The sequence below is a fragment of the Podarcis filfolensis genome (assembly GCF_964270895.1).
Source record: "Podarcis filfolensis genome assembly, chromosome: Z".
NCBI lineage: Eukaryota > Metazoa > Chordata > Lepidosauria > Squamata > Lacertidae > Podarcis > Podarcis filfolensis.
The window spans coordinates 41,887,573-41,901,106 of record NC_139617.1 but is presented as its reverse complement, the minus strand read 5'-3'; the positions used below and the strand labels follow the sequence as shown (position 1 = coordinate 41,901,106).

The following is a 13,534-nucleotide window of genomic DNA, read 5'->3' as shown; positions in this document are numbered from 1 at the left end:
AGAGACCAATGCAGGAGAGAGAAGTTTTGTTGCAGCTGGGGCAGGTGAAGCTGTCTGGTTGTACTGCCGTGACATTTCTTGTCTCTGTGCTTCTCCTAGTGGTCATTCTTCTTCTGGTCACTGCTGTGGATGCACAACCTGACTTTCTCCAGACACTGCTGTCCTCTGCAAGGGATTCCCACACAGCAGGGCTGATGTTGCCAGACTTCCTCTCACATTTGCAGACATCTTTGTAACACAGAGTTGGTCCGGCAACAAGAAATGTTGCTACTTCCCCACCCTGTTCCCCCATGAATCCCCCCTATGAAAACAGTAGGAAAGAACTGTATGCCAGAATACCACCCCAAATTTTGTTACTTTGCTCCATTGATTTTCTGCAAATGGATCTTTCGTGCTATGTCCCATTGCTTTTCTGAAAGTAACTTTGTGTTGTGTGAAAGCTCAAAAACAGTGGGGGGAATGAACAGCTTGAGAAATGTCAGGGAAATGGGAATAAAATACAGTGTGAATGCAGCCACAGTAAAATCAAATTGGAGGCCTATCTGACAAGAGGTTGTGTCCTCTCTTTAAAGCACACAAAATTTCCAAACGTCTTTTTGTCAAGAGCCCAAGCGATGGGAAGGAGGAGGCAGGCTGTACTGATCTTAAATAAATCTAGATTTTATTAATAATATATAAGCCACATTTCCCCCCTCTTAAACATTTGGTATAAGTTTTGCAATAAAGTATACTGGAAGGAAAAAGGTAAAAAGATGGCAGGCTTTAGTTCCCAAGATTAAGGCACTTTTTGTTTTATGAAGAGCAGAGAGAGAAAGTGAAAATGAATGGCTAAATAGGTCTCCATCCCCTCCTCCAAAAAAAATAAAAAATTCTTAAAGAGACATTAAGGGAATAATGAACAAGCACTTTGAAACTGGCAATGGTGCCACAACTGCAGGAAGGTGTGTGTGTGTGCGTGCGTGCGTGCATGCGCAATGTGCATTTACATGCAAGGCTTGGATCATGGTCATTCAGTCTTCCCATACTTTTGGAAAAGTGTACAATAGTTCTGCATTGACATTAAGACACTCCATTTCTAAGTCGCTAGAGCCTTTGGTGGGCTTGCTCCCTACCCACTCCTTCGAACTTTAGTGGAAGCCAGATGCCCCATTGGCCTCCACTGTTTTCATTCTAAAACATCATTCTGTCACCACCTTAACTAAAACACATACAAATGTACCCGTGTCCATTTGCTTACCTGCCCTCCTGCGCCTATAAAAGCATGTTTGATAGGCGAAAGCAACAACTTGGCCACTGGGGAAGAGGAAACGTGATGGGGATACGGAACCGGAAGGCCTCCGGGTGTTGTTTGACTGCAGTTCCTATCAACCAGTGTAGCCAGTGACTAGGGATGGTGGGAGCATCACCAACACCTGGAGGGCCACAGGTTCCGCATTCCTGTACAAGAGGCCCCTTCAGTGTTAGTCAACTTTGGATTACCCAGATGGTGTTGGACTACAACTCCCATCGTCTCCAGCCAGCTTAGCCAACATTCAGGGATGGTGGCAGCTGTAGCCCAATAACATCCAGAGGTGGAGAACATCCATCAACATCCAGAGGTGGACTGATGGAGAAAAAAACTTGTAATGAACCACTCTCAAGTATACAACATCTGGATATTATCTAGAACAGCCCTCCTGAGGTGGTGCTGTTCCATGACCGCCCTACACTTTCTGGGATGACAAGCTCCTCAAATTTGATTTGCCTCATATAGAGTCAGAGATACTGAGAAATGAGTGTGTTAACCCTCAGAAAACAGGAAAACCCAGCGGTGCATCCAAAGCTACCCTACTCAGAGCAGACTCACTGAAATGTGCCTAAGTTCACCATATTATTAATATTACACATTTATTTCACAGAATCGTAGAACTGTAGAGTTGGAAGAGACCCCAAGGGTCATCTAGTCCAACTGCCTGCAGTGTAGGAATCTCAGCTAAAGCATCCATGACAGGTGGCCATCAAACCTCTGCTTCAAAACCTCCAAGAAAGGAGAGTCCACAACCTCCCAAAGGAGACTGTTCCACTGTCAAACAGCTCTTTCCATCAGAAAGTTCTTCCTAATGTTGGTTTGGGTCCTCTGGAGCTGGACAAAACAAGCTTGCTCCAGCCTCCATGTGGCAGCCCTTTAGGTATTTGGAGATGGCTATCATATCTCCTCTCAATTTCACCTGTACCAGGCTTTAAATCCCCACCTTTTTCTCTGAGAGAGACTCATGTCTATTAATTTCAGTGGGTCTGCCTCCAACCAAGGACTAAGTTCCGGCACAATCCCTAGAAGCTCCAGGAGGCAATAACCATATTCCTTTTACCCATCAGGGGTAAAAAGAAAAATGGATATTTTTGTAAATCCAATATGTGCATACATGCACACTTTCAATGGGACAACCCTTGCCATGGCATTCAGTCTGCATTCCCCATCTACCCAGCATCACCAATGAAGAAAACGTTCTAAAACAAAGCGGGCAAGTTCTCTTATAATTTTCCTTGCCTATGAATTGGGCGCAGAGAGAGGCCTACTCTGAGTAGGATGAGTATTGGATACAAGCCACCACCATTAACATATCTACCCAGTTTCTTGCATTGGTGGTAAACCTACAAGATGTATGTTACTTGACCCCTCCCTGGGCAGGGAAGAAAACTTATTCCACAGCTTTGCCCTCATCCACATACGTTCACTGCTTTCTGCTACACACCTCCCTCAGCCTTAACAACCACCACATCCGGTTTCTCTAACCTTCATTTGCATCGTCATTCTCTAGCGAAAAGGGACTCACTGGTTCTACCTACTAGGCCCTGCAGCTAATATTCCTACCCAGATCCTCAAATCTCTCCAAGTGATGGGAGTTGCGGAACTACACTAGGACATGGCTGTCAACGCTGGGGAAGAGAGGTGGAGATGCACAGGTGATGAGATTTTCTTACTTGTGAAACAGTTAAAAGAAGATGACTACCCTTAAAAAATATATAGTTATCAGTGGGGCAATGAGACTGGATTAAAACACAACCAAGATCCAATAAAATGAAGGTGGATTGGAAGAAATGCAGAAAAGCATTTTCTATATCTGTAGTGGAGGGCAAGGAGGAGGGAAGCAGCTGTCATTCTGTTCCTGTACCCCAGACATTCCCTGGCATCCAAGGTAAAGTGTCTTTTCAGTAGAACTGGAATGGGGGAGGGAGACCCCTGATGAGCCAATTGTGAACGAAAGGTGCAAAGGAAAGGAATGTGAGGAAGCCAACCTAATTCCAGGCTTATAGAAGCCCAGAATGGTCAGCATAGTCCCAAGAGAGACAGCTAGAAGAACTGATATTATTTCTGGGGCTCCTCCATCCCATCCCCTGGGCCCCCTCAATACTTCTCTGGATGGATTGAGCACATGCAAATTAAGGAGGCCAAAGAACCAACTTTAGGCACTTTGCTCTCCCCTCACCCTGCCTGCCTTCTCCCCCCCACCGCCCCCCACAGGGCCCCCCAATTCGAGTCTGCCTTTGGCATTGACACAGCCAATAGAGGAACCCTCTTGCATAGAGGTGGGGCAGCTGTCCTAGAACTGAGTCTGCACCCCTTCGCTGCCTTCTGTAGCCCCATGGCTGTTCTCCACAAAGGATTCCTTGCTCGTCTCACAAACTGGGGTCACCTCCACTTGCACCCCCGTCTCCTCTCCTGTCTCCTTATCGCTAGGCTCAAGGCAGGAACCCCCGTCGGCAGCCAGGGAAGGCGACTGGGCAGGAGAAGTGGGCATGGAGTCCGTAGCCTCCTGCGCCTCCGCCTGGCACTCAGCGGGATGTTGTGGCATTTGCTTGCCTGCCTCCCTGGTGGCTTCCTCCTCCTCCTCCCCCTCCATGTGTTTGGGGTCTACTTCGCTCTTCTGGGCAATGGTGCCATTGCCCAGCTGGGAATCAGCCTTCTCAAGCGGAGCCTTGACGCAGATCTCCTTCACCAGCATCGTACGAAGGTCCTTCACGCTGTCAGGGGACCCCTGCACAGGAGGGGAAGGACTGCGGTCTACCCCCTCGGGCTCCAGCTCAGCTGCACCTGGGGACCCCTCCAGGGAAGTGACCTCGTAGGGAAGGGCCTCTTCGTCAACGTGGATGACGGAAACGACTTGCTTGGCCCGGCGCTGCTTCTCATCTGGCGGGTCTGAGTCCGACTGCCTGCCGAACTCTTCCTCCCAGTTTATGGGCGTCTCCTCGCCAAGCAAGTGCAGGTTGGGGTCACTGTTGTGCATCACGATGCTGTCGCGGTACAGGTTGTGCTTCCGCTGCACAGCTGCCTCCTTCACAGCTGAAATGTGGAAAGGAAAGGAGCATGAACAGGACCACTAATGGGACAATGCATAAGGCCACATCCACACCAGGCATTTAAAGTGCGATGATACCACTTTAAGCAGTCATATCTTCCCCCCCAAAGAATTATGAGAACTGTAGTTTGTTGAAGGTGCTGAGAGTTGTTAAGAGGCCCCCTAGCAGTTTGAAAGCACAAAGTGCAAGTAGATAAATAGGTACCACTCCGGCGGGAAGGTAAACGGCGTTTCCGTGCGCTGCTCTGGTTCGCCAGAAGCGGCTTATTCATGCTGGCCACATGACCTGGAAGCTGTGCGCCGGCTCCCTCGGCCAATAAAGCAAGATGAGCGCCGCAACCCCAGAGTCGTCTGCAACTGGACCTAATGGTCAGGGGTCCCTTTACCTTTTATTCCCCTCATAGATCTACAGTTCCCAGGGTTCCCTGGGAAGAACAATATACTGTTAAACTACTTTAGGAACAGTGTAGCACAGTGATGTCTGGGGTAGGCATCTTTCTCCCCAGTGATGTGGGGGGTCATGGGGAGCACCTGCATCATTTGGTGTGAAGCCACACCCTCCCCATGGTGGCTATTCTGTGACTGGCACCCACGGTGCCCTCTCACAACTCCAAATGTGCCCACTGGTCCAAAAACAGTCAGCGACCACTTCAATAGAATAGTAACATCCCCCATGAGGAGGGCATTCGCTCCTCCTTACCCATCATGATGTCTTTCATGACAGATTGCAGTACCACCTCTTCGTAGGTGTTCTCCACCAGGATGAAACGGGCAAAATCTTCAAAAATCAGTTCCTGGAATCTTGAGAGGTCCTGCCATGGGAGAAAGAAAGAAAAATATTTGGAATGAACAACAGAAAAAGGGAAAAATAAGAAAGGGGGGGGGAGGAAGACCCACACTCAACAAAACTAAGTGAAGAATAGAATTGACTGGGAAAGAGACTCTCTAATAATAGCAGCCCTTAAACATTATTTTAATTAATTTCCTTCCTTCCTTCCTTCCTTCCTTCCTTCCTTCCTTCCTTCCTTTCTTTCTGTAGTGTATTTGCTTTAAAAAATTACGAAAGTTTTTCTGCCGGACAAAATTGCCCAAGCAAAGTGCAACCAGAAGAACCTTATAGACAAGAGTTGGTTTACTGTTGTCATTTTTAAAAAATTATGCACAACATTTACACAACAACCAGCAAAAGGAAACCAGTGGCTTCTCCAGATGTTGTTGAACTCCAATCCCACCAGCCCCAGTTAGGGATGGTGAGAGTTGCTGCCTGGTGGAGGCTGTTCCATTAGCACTTACTTGCAGGATCGCATTATCCCATAAGCACCCACTCTGCTTCAGCCTGTGGTCTGTGCAACGTTAATATTCTGCACTTGTAAGAAATTGATCTTTTAGTGCAGCAGCACCTGCAATTTGGAACTCCCTGCCTTTTAACATCTGGCAGGCTCCTTCACCGTAGTCTTCTCGGAGCCTGCTGAAAATACTTTCCTTTGGGCAAACTTATTCATGACATGTGGAAGCTGCCATGTATTTTAATATGGTTGTAGCTTATTGCTGATTTTATTCTTTTCAAATGTTTTGAATACATGCTTATTTTTTTGCCCTTACTTTTTTTTACTGGTAAGAGTTGGTTATCAGTAGATTGTCAGGTATTGTGGAGAGCTTTGCAGATGCTCTGATCAGCTATGATGGCAAACTGCCCTTTAAGCTAAGCAAGATCATTGTCTGCCACACCCTGGCATCATCTAGGATGTCAAGTGCAGAACAGGACAGCATGGCTTGGCTCAAATTATCTCGTGGGTCAATTGAGGAGACATATCCAAATGGAACACGGGTGGCGCTGTGGGTTAAACCACAGAGCCTAGGACTTGCCGATCGAAGGTCGCGGTTCGAATCCCCACGACGGGGTGAACTCCCATTGCTCGGTCCCTGCTCCTGCCAACCTAGCAGTTCGAAAGCACGTCAAAGTGCAAGAAAATAAATAGGTACCGCTCTGGTGGGAAGGTAAATGGTGTTTCCGTGTACTGCTCTGGTTCGCCAGAAGCAGCTTAGTCATGCTGGCCACATGACTCGGAAGCTGTACGCCGGCTCCCTCGGCCAATTAAGCGAGATGAGTGCCGCAACCCCAGAGTCGGCCACGACTGGACCTAATGGTCAGGGGTCCCTTTAACTTTACCTATCCAAATGTGTTTTTGGTTTTAAATGCAGTGTAAGGTAGTCTCTATGGAAGTATATTGTATCTAATTATGGGGTATCAGAATTTTTAGGGGGCTAACCAGGCTGGATAGCTGGGATAGCAGGCTTGTTGGTTTTTGAATGTCCGATGTAGATTTTTTCAATTTCGTTGTTTTGTATGGGACAATGACAATAAAAACTATTGTATGGTATGGTAGGTCGATTGAGGCCCTCATGCCAGAGGTTCTTCCTCCCGGCCATGAAGCTAGCACACTCCTTCTGAAAGGGAGGCTTTGCTTGCCCTTGCATTTGTGCGCACCCCTCTTGCTGTTGGGGGCTTGTGCTTACCCCTTTGCAAGTGGGGGCCAGCTTCTTCAGCAGGAAGGGGATGGTGATCTGGAGCAGTGCCTCCCGGAAGAACTTCTTCCTTACCGTGCTGCTGTCATAGTCATATTTCTGCAGGGAGGAGAGAAAAGAAGGGGCAGAGAGTCACACCACTGACCAGGAGATGAGACAGAGGGAAGGGACTTAAAACCATGTCAGAGAAGAGTGGTCTGCCTAACAAATGCAACCCACCAAGCCTTACTATCTGGGCTTGGGGAGCTACAACTCCTCAACCACCCCCCTCTCCCACACCAACCCCTTTACTGCCGCTGCTTGCCCCCCTTCCTTGAGGGTTCCTGCCTGGCTGCAATGTGTCATCAAACTCTTATCATGCCTCTTGCTTGTCTGGGTGGCAGGAGGAGAGGGGTGAATGTAGAAATCAGCCTGCTGTGCAAAGTGAAAGTTTGCATCCATTGCCCTGTCCACTTTTCCCCTCTGGCTCTGCCCTCCGCTGGCTATGGCCTCCTACAAAGTTGCCCAGAAGGAACGCTTTCCTTGGGGTGAAAACATTTCCACAACATGTAACCAAATGGGTACAGCAGATGGTTTCAGGCAGGTGTGGGAAGGCAACGGCCAGATTTCCTTTTAATTCTGTCTTGACAAAAGAGGCAGCACTTAAAATAGTGCAAAAATGGCATCTGACGCCTATACGGTTAGTTCATATTAGAACATCCTACTCACTAAACTGTTGGAGAGGCTGTGGAATGGCACATGCAGTGGACGTGTGGCAAATTGGCTTGGTTCTGGGAGGAAGTATTTGTCCAAAATAAAAGCCATTACTGAACAAAATGCCTCTAAATTTCCAATCTTTCCAATCTTTTCATGACAAGTAATATTCACTTACAGCTGGAATGTCTATCAAGTTCTCTGCTAGTGGTCAGGCTTGTAACAGCGAGATACTTAAGAAGGTGTTTCTCTGACAAATCGGTACAATGAAGTATGGCAAATAGCACTTGTGGGGAAATTGAATAATAAAATAAAATTGGCACGAGGCACGAAGCACAGAGAATCTTTCACTGGCACAGATTTGTTATGCACATGGCTAAAAATGAAAATGGAGGTATTTTATAACTTTAGAAAATGTCTCCAATGAGACGAGGTGGTTAGAGTGTCAGATTAGGACATGGAGGACCAGGGTTTACCGTATTTTTCGCCCTATAGGACGCACTTTTTCCCCTCCAAAAATGAAGGGGAAATGTGTGTGCGTCCTATGGGGTGAATGCAGGCTTTCGCTGAAGCCTGGAGAGCGAGAGGGGTCGGTGCGCACCGACCCCTCTCGCTCTCCAGGCAGCTATCCGCAAGCCTTGGGAGCCTGCGGGAGTTCCCGTCGGGCTCCCATGGCTTGCGGAGAGCTGCCTGCACCCCGAAGCCCGGGCGCGCTGAGCAGTCGCGCCCAGGCTTCGGGTAGCTCTGCGCAAACCGTGGGAGCCCTCCCATGGCTTGCGCAGAGCAGCCTGTTCTGGGGGCTGGGGTCGGGGGAAGCTCGGGCTTCCCCCACCCCAGCCCCGCGCCTTGGGTGAAAATATTTTTTTTTCTTTATTCCCCCCCCCCCAAAAAAAACTAGGTGCGCCCTATGGGCCGGTGCGCCCTATGGGGCGAAAAATACGGTAAATCCCTACACAGCCATGAAGCTCAGTGGCTGACCTTGGGCCAAGTCACTCACTCTCTGTCCACCTCACAGAGTTGTGAGGATAAAATGGGGAGGAGGACTATGTATGCCACCTAGAACTCTTGGATGAAAGGTGGGATAAATAAGTGATAAATAAAATGTAATGAAATTAAAAATACACTGTTTATCTCCTTATTTACAATTGGGATAGGAACTTATTATGCTATTTGGATGCTATTCTGCATGCATTCCCTGAACACCATCTTCTTGGTATTAGGGCGTGATATTTCATTACTTGTGTGTACGATGTTGTTAAATGTCATAAAAATGTAATGAACAAAATAAGAATGTAAAAAGGAAAGAAAACATTTCTCCCATTCCTGACTTAATGCCATGTGGCTTGATAGGCTACCAACAGTTCTCAACCAGGGCAGCTCAGTTCAGCAGGCAATGAAACTCTTAAATTTCAGGGCTGTGGGTTCAAGTCCCACGCTGGGCAAAAGATTCCTGCATTGCAGTGGGTTGGACTAGATGGCCCCTTGAGGTCCCTTCCAACTACATTTCTATGATTCTATTTGCTTCTTCCAGAAGCCAGCCTGGCAGGTCTGATCCAGTGCAAATGGACCTAAAGCTTGGTAGGCAAGCTTACCTTAAGCACCCGCTCCAGGATGCGCTGAATGGTTTTGCAGAGCTCATCTTTGTCTGGCGATTTCCCCACCTCCTGATGAAGGAGCGTCTCAAAGGTGTACACGGTATCGTCCATTTGCTGCAACACCCAAAAACAAAAGATATAAAACACTGAATCATGTTGCTTAGAAGACCACTTACTTTAGAATAAGAGTTTTAAACCCTGATTTGCTTGGGGCTCTGCCTCTACAGACCTCTTTGCTGAAGTGCCATTAACACTTGATGGAGAAGCACTATGACATTCTACAGGTGTTGGGATTTGATAGCTTAGCCGCAAAAAAAAATAAAAAAATAAAAAAATACCCTCTGAAATTAAAATAAGTGTCACAATTATGCTCTTAAACTTTTCGATTGTGTAATTTTACAGCATGCCTAAGTTCATTTGGATGTCATTGTTGTTTTTGATTTGAATTATTACATGGTAGAAAGAGAACCCAAACTGCACATAAACAAAAAAACTTAAAAGAGAATGTATGGCTTGTAAACACGTACAAATCATCTTGGCCACTAGAGGGCAGTGGTGGCAATTCCCTGCCCAAACAGAACTTGCGGTTTGCGCTAGGTTGAAAATTTCTTCAACAGCAAAGTAACCCAAATGGTGATTTTACAACAAAGAAACACACAAACATCACTGGAGGCCCTATGATTAAATTAAGTGAAGGTTAAGCTCTCCTTTTTTTTAAAAAAAATGGCAATGCTCTGGGACACCTAGTGAAGTTGGGTGACAATAGTACTAAGGGCTACTCTCTCAGCTCGGTTGATTCATATGATGGGGGTGGGAGCTGAGTGAATCTCTACCTTTTGGAAGGAATTGGGGTAAAAGGTTCACTGGGGGGGGGAGAGATTCAGAACAATGGGTTCGATCCACTGCTAGTCCTACTCAGAGTTGACATTAATTGGTGCGTGGAATTTAGTTAGGGATAATCTACTGAAAATGATGAATCTAAGAATCTAAGACGGAACCTTCTTGTTTTCTGCTCCAGAGGGAAGGACGCAAACCAAAGGATTCAAATCAGAAGAAAGAAGATTTCGACTAAACGTTAGGAAGAACTTCTTGGTGGTAAGACCTGTTTGACAGTGGAATGGATTCCCTCAGGAAGTTGTGGACTCTCCTCCATTGGAGGTTTTTCAACAGAGGTAGGATGACTATCTGCCACGGATTATTGAGCTGTGATTCCTGCATTACAGGGGGTTGGACTACATGACCCTTGGGGGCTCCTTTCAACTCTACAGTTTTATGATTCTCAGTTAGTCCAGTTCATTAACAAGTTTTTGGGTGGGTACTAACATTGCTTCAAAGGAACGATCAAGAGCTTCCAGTGAGCTCACAATTGTTCCTTTGCTGGGGGTGGGGTGGAGCAAACTCCCACTATCCACCAGCACCAGGAGCAAGAAGAGGCTGGCACTGACTCTGCCTTCTAAAATGAAGAGGGGAGGCTCAATTATATCAGTGGTTTCTTCCTGCTTCTTAAGTAAGCTGGTATGTCTTCTAAGACGCTCAATAAATCATTGTGTTCTCAGGGGTTTCACTGCTGGGCAGTCACACCCACCAGCCAAATTTGGCCCACAAATTATTAGGATAGGCATAGGCAAACTCGGCCCTACAGATGTTTTGGGACTGCAATTCCCATCATCCCTGACCACTGGTCCTGTTAGCTAGGGATCATGGGAGTTGTAGTCCCAAAACATCTGGAGGGCTGAGTTTGCCTGTGCCCGCATTATGGTATATGCGGATCTGGCCCACTGGGTAGAAAGATTAAAAAAAAAGTTGTACACCACCCCTGACCGTATTTAAATCTAGATAGCAACAGGAATGTGATGCAGTGTTTGCATGTCTGCAGAAACGTCTTGAGTTCTTGGATGTAGTCTCACTCTACAAAGAGTCACATCCATTGCTCCGCCCACTATTATTGCCAATGCCACCTACCACCAACACATGGCCCCTGGTATATGACCCTTGGGCTGAAATAAAGATGTCCTCCCCTTTGAATTTTGGGATCCAAAATGCTGTTTGCAAGCTTGCCAGATACTGTCAACGAGGCTGGCTTTTGGTCCGATCTGGCAAGGCAGTCCCTACCTGTCTCATCAGGATCTGGGCCCGCTGCTTAAACACAGAGGCGCTGGACACATCAAACCTCTGCTGCAGACCTTCCAGCTTCAACTGGTCCATCTTCTCATAGCAGGACTGCATCTTGACTGGGTGGAAAGCCAGCTGGGAAAGGTTTTCCATGTACTGGAGGAGCGGGGAGAGGAAAAGATATTACTACTACTACTACTATTACAGTCATACCTCATGTTACGTTTGCTTCATGTTACGTTTTTTCAGGTTGCGTCCTGCGGCAACCAGGAAGTACCGGAAAGGGTTCATTCCAGATTTCACTGCTTGCACGTGCGCAGTAGCACTAAATCATGCTTCGCGCATGCACACAAGCACCAAATCACACTGCACGCCTGCGCAGATACGGCGCTTCAGGTTGCATGCTTTTCATGTTGAGAACAGGCCTCCGGAACGGATCCCGTTCACAACCAGAGGTACTACTGTACTACTAATTACAACTGCTACTAGAGGCTTCTGTCCCTGCTTACTCTGCTCAACAACACCAACCCCCTTGCCACCCTCTTTCCCCCACCCACCCCCTCCCTTTACACCTCACCCATCCCCTGGCCTATCCCCTCACGGCTTGCCCATACTCCCCTTCCCCTCCTCTCCCAGCTCACCCAAAACCCCACCCCTTTTAAAGGAGGGTGAGGGTCTTCAGAGAGTGGCTTAGCAAACTGCTCTCTGAAGTGCCTCCCCCCACCTCCATTAAACAGTTCACCAGGGCCACCTGCATCCCACGCTGCTGCTCACTCACCTGCCTACCACACTGCAACATGATGACAGCCTTACATTTCTATGTATATAGAAGGATTTGTATTATTTTTACTACCATGGCCACTTATTAGTGCTTTCCTCAAAAAAGTAACCCAAAGAGGCTTACAAATACTATATGAAACCAATTATAGCAAATGCAACCCATGAGAACTTTTAGAAGAATCCCACATCTATTCAAATAGTTATTGCAGATACTGCCCTACTAAAAGAGGCCACAGGTAATTGAAACCCTTCAAATTAAGGGCTAAAAGCTAGAGTAAAAAGAAAATAACTAATTTCCAGGTCCTTTTGCTGAAGTCTGAGGCATCTTATGCTGAAGACCCTCCCCTACAATGCTTGCCCCAACCCCAAATTTCCTCTTTTGCCACCAAGACCTCTAGCTTACCTCCCCCATCTTCTCCATTCCTCCTTCATTGAGGATGTTCATATTCATGTCGGTCACCTCCTTGAAGAAGACTTCCCGCACCTCGGCAAAGCCCTGGCTGGTGGGGATCATAAGTGCCTCCAGGATGGAAGGGATGTAAGGCTGGACGTGGTTCCGAACACAGATCTCTGCTTTGGAGAAGACTGTGGCTGGATGAAGAAGCGTCAGGGAGGTTAGAACTGCCTCCACAAAGCTGCACCCCAGATCTGGACACCTGTGCAGGCAACTAGCAAACGCCGTACGATCGATCATACAGATATCAACCAGAGTTGGAAAATGCCTCAAAAGGTCATTTAGCCCACGGGTAGGCAAACTAAGGCCCGGGGGCCGGATCCAGCCCAATCGCCTTCTAAATCTGGCCTGCGGACGGTCCAGGAATCAACATGTTTTTACATGAGTAGAATGTGCGCTTTTATTTAAAATGCATCTCTGGGTTATTTGTGGGGCATAGGAATTCATTCATTTTTATTTATTTTTCAAAATATAGTCTGCCCCCCCCACAAGGTCTGAGGGACGGTGGACTGGCCCCCTGCTGAAAAAGTTTGCTGACCCCTGATCTATCCCAAGCCCTGATGTTGCAGAAAACCCACAGATAGGTGCTCTAAAACCATTAACCAAGGAGATGCTGCCCCCTGTGGTTCTCCAAGGGTGTGGCAGCTCCACATTGGTGTGGCAGGAGAGGGTGGCAAGTGTGGTGGGAAGATTCAAGGACAACCAAAGAAGCATTTAAATATTCCAGGGTAGTATAGTACAGCAACTATTTTGTGCAACTGCAAAGGGGGTTCGGATATTTCATTTGGCACATCCTACCTGAGAATCTTCTGCTATTCTATTCTATTGAAAGCAACAAATAATTTGGTTTTATTGTATGTGTGGTGCCCGATGATTTTCATGGTTATTGTTCTTTGTTTGTTTGTTTTTTGTTCTCCTTCTGAATGATGCCATGGCCTATGGCTAGTGCAATAAAAAGTTTAATTGGTCTAATTGGTCTAACTATTTTGTGCAGGGGATCCATCCCTGGTCACCGCGCATGTTGGCGGAGCATGCAT

The 13,534-nt window shown here is 47.1% G+C and overlaps 1 protein-coding gene across 1 annotated transcript in view; it reads right to left on the bottom strand.

The window, feature by feature from the left end:
- Positions 1 to 639: 639 nt before the first annotated feature.
- The window catches only part of NIBAN2 (niban apoptosis regulator 2), a 99,425-nt gene continuing 86,530 nt past the window's right edge, over positions 640 to 13,534 (bottom strand). Inside the window, exons 9-14 of the mRNA XM_083597283.1 lie at positions 12,447 to 12,634; positions 11,264 to 11,419; positions 9,149 to 9,265; positions 6,855 to 6,962; positions 5,038 to 5,149; positions 640 to 4,321 (exon numbers count right to left, since the gene is read on the bottom strand). Coding sequence (XP_083453409.1) covers positions 3,582 to 4,321; positions 5,038 to 5,149; positions 6,855 to 6,962; positions 9,149 to 9,265; positions 11,264 to 11,419; positions 12,447 to 12,634 — 1,421 coding nt within the window. The 3' untranslated portion in view covers positions 640 to 3,581. The remainder of the gene's footprint in view (positions 4,322 to 5,037; positions 5,150 to 6,854; positions 6,963 to 9,148; positions 9,266 to 11,263; positions 11,420 to 12,446; positions 12,635 to 13,534) is intronic.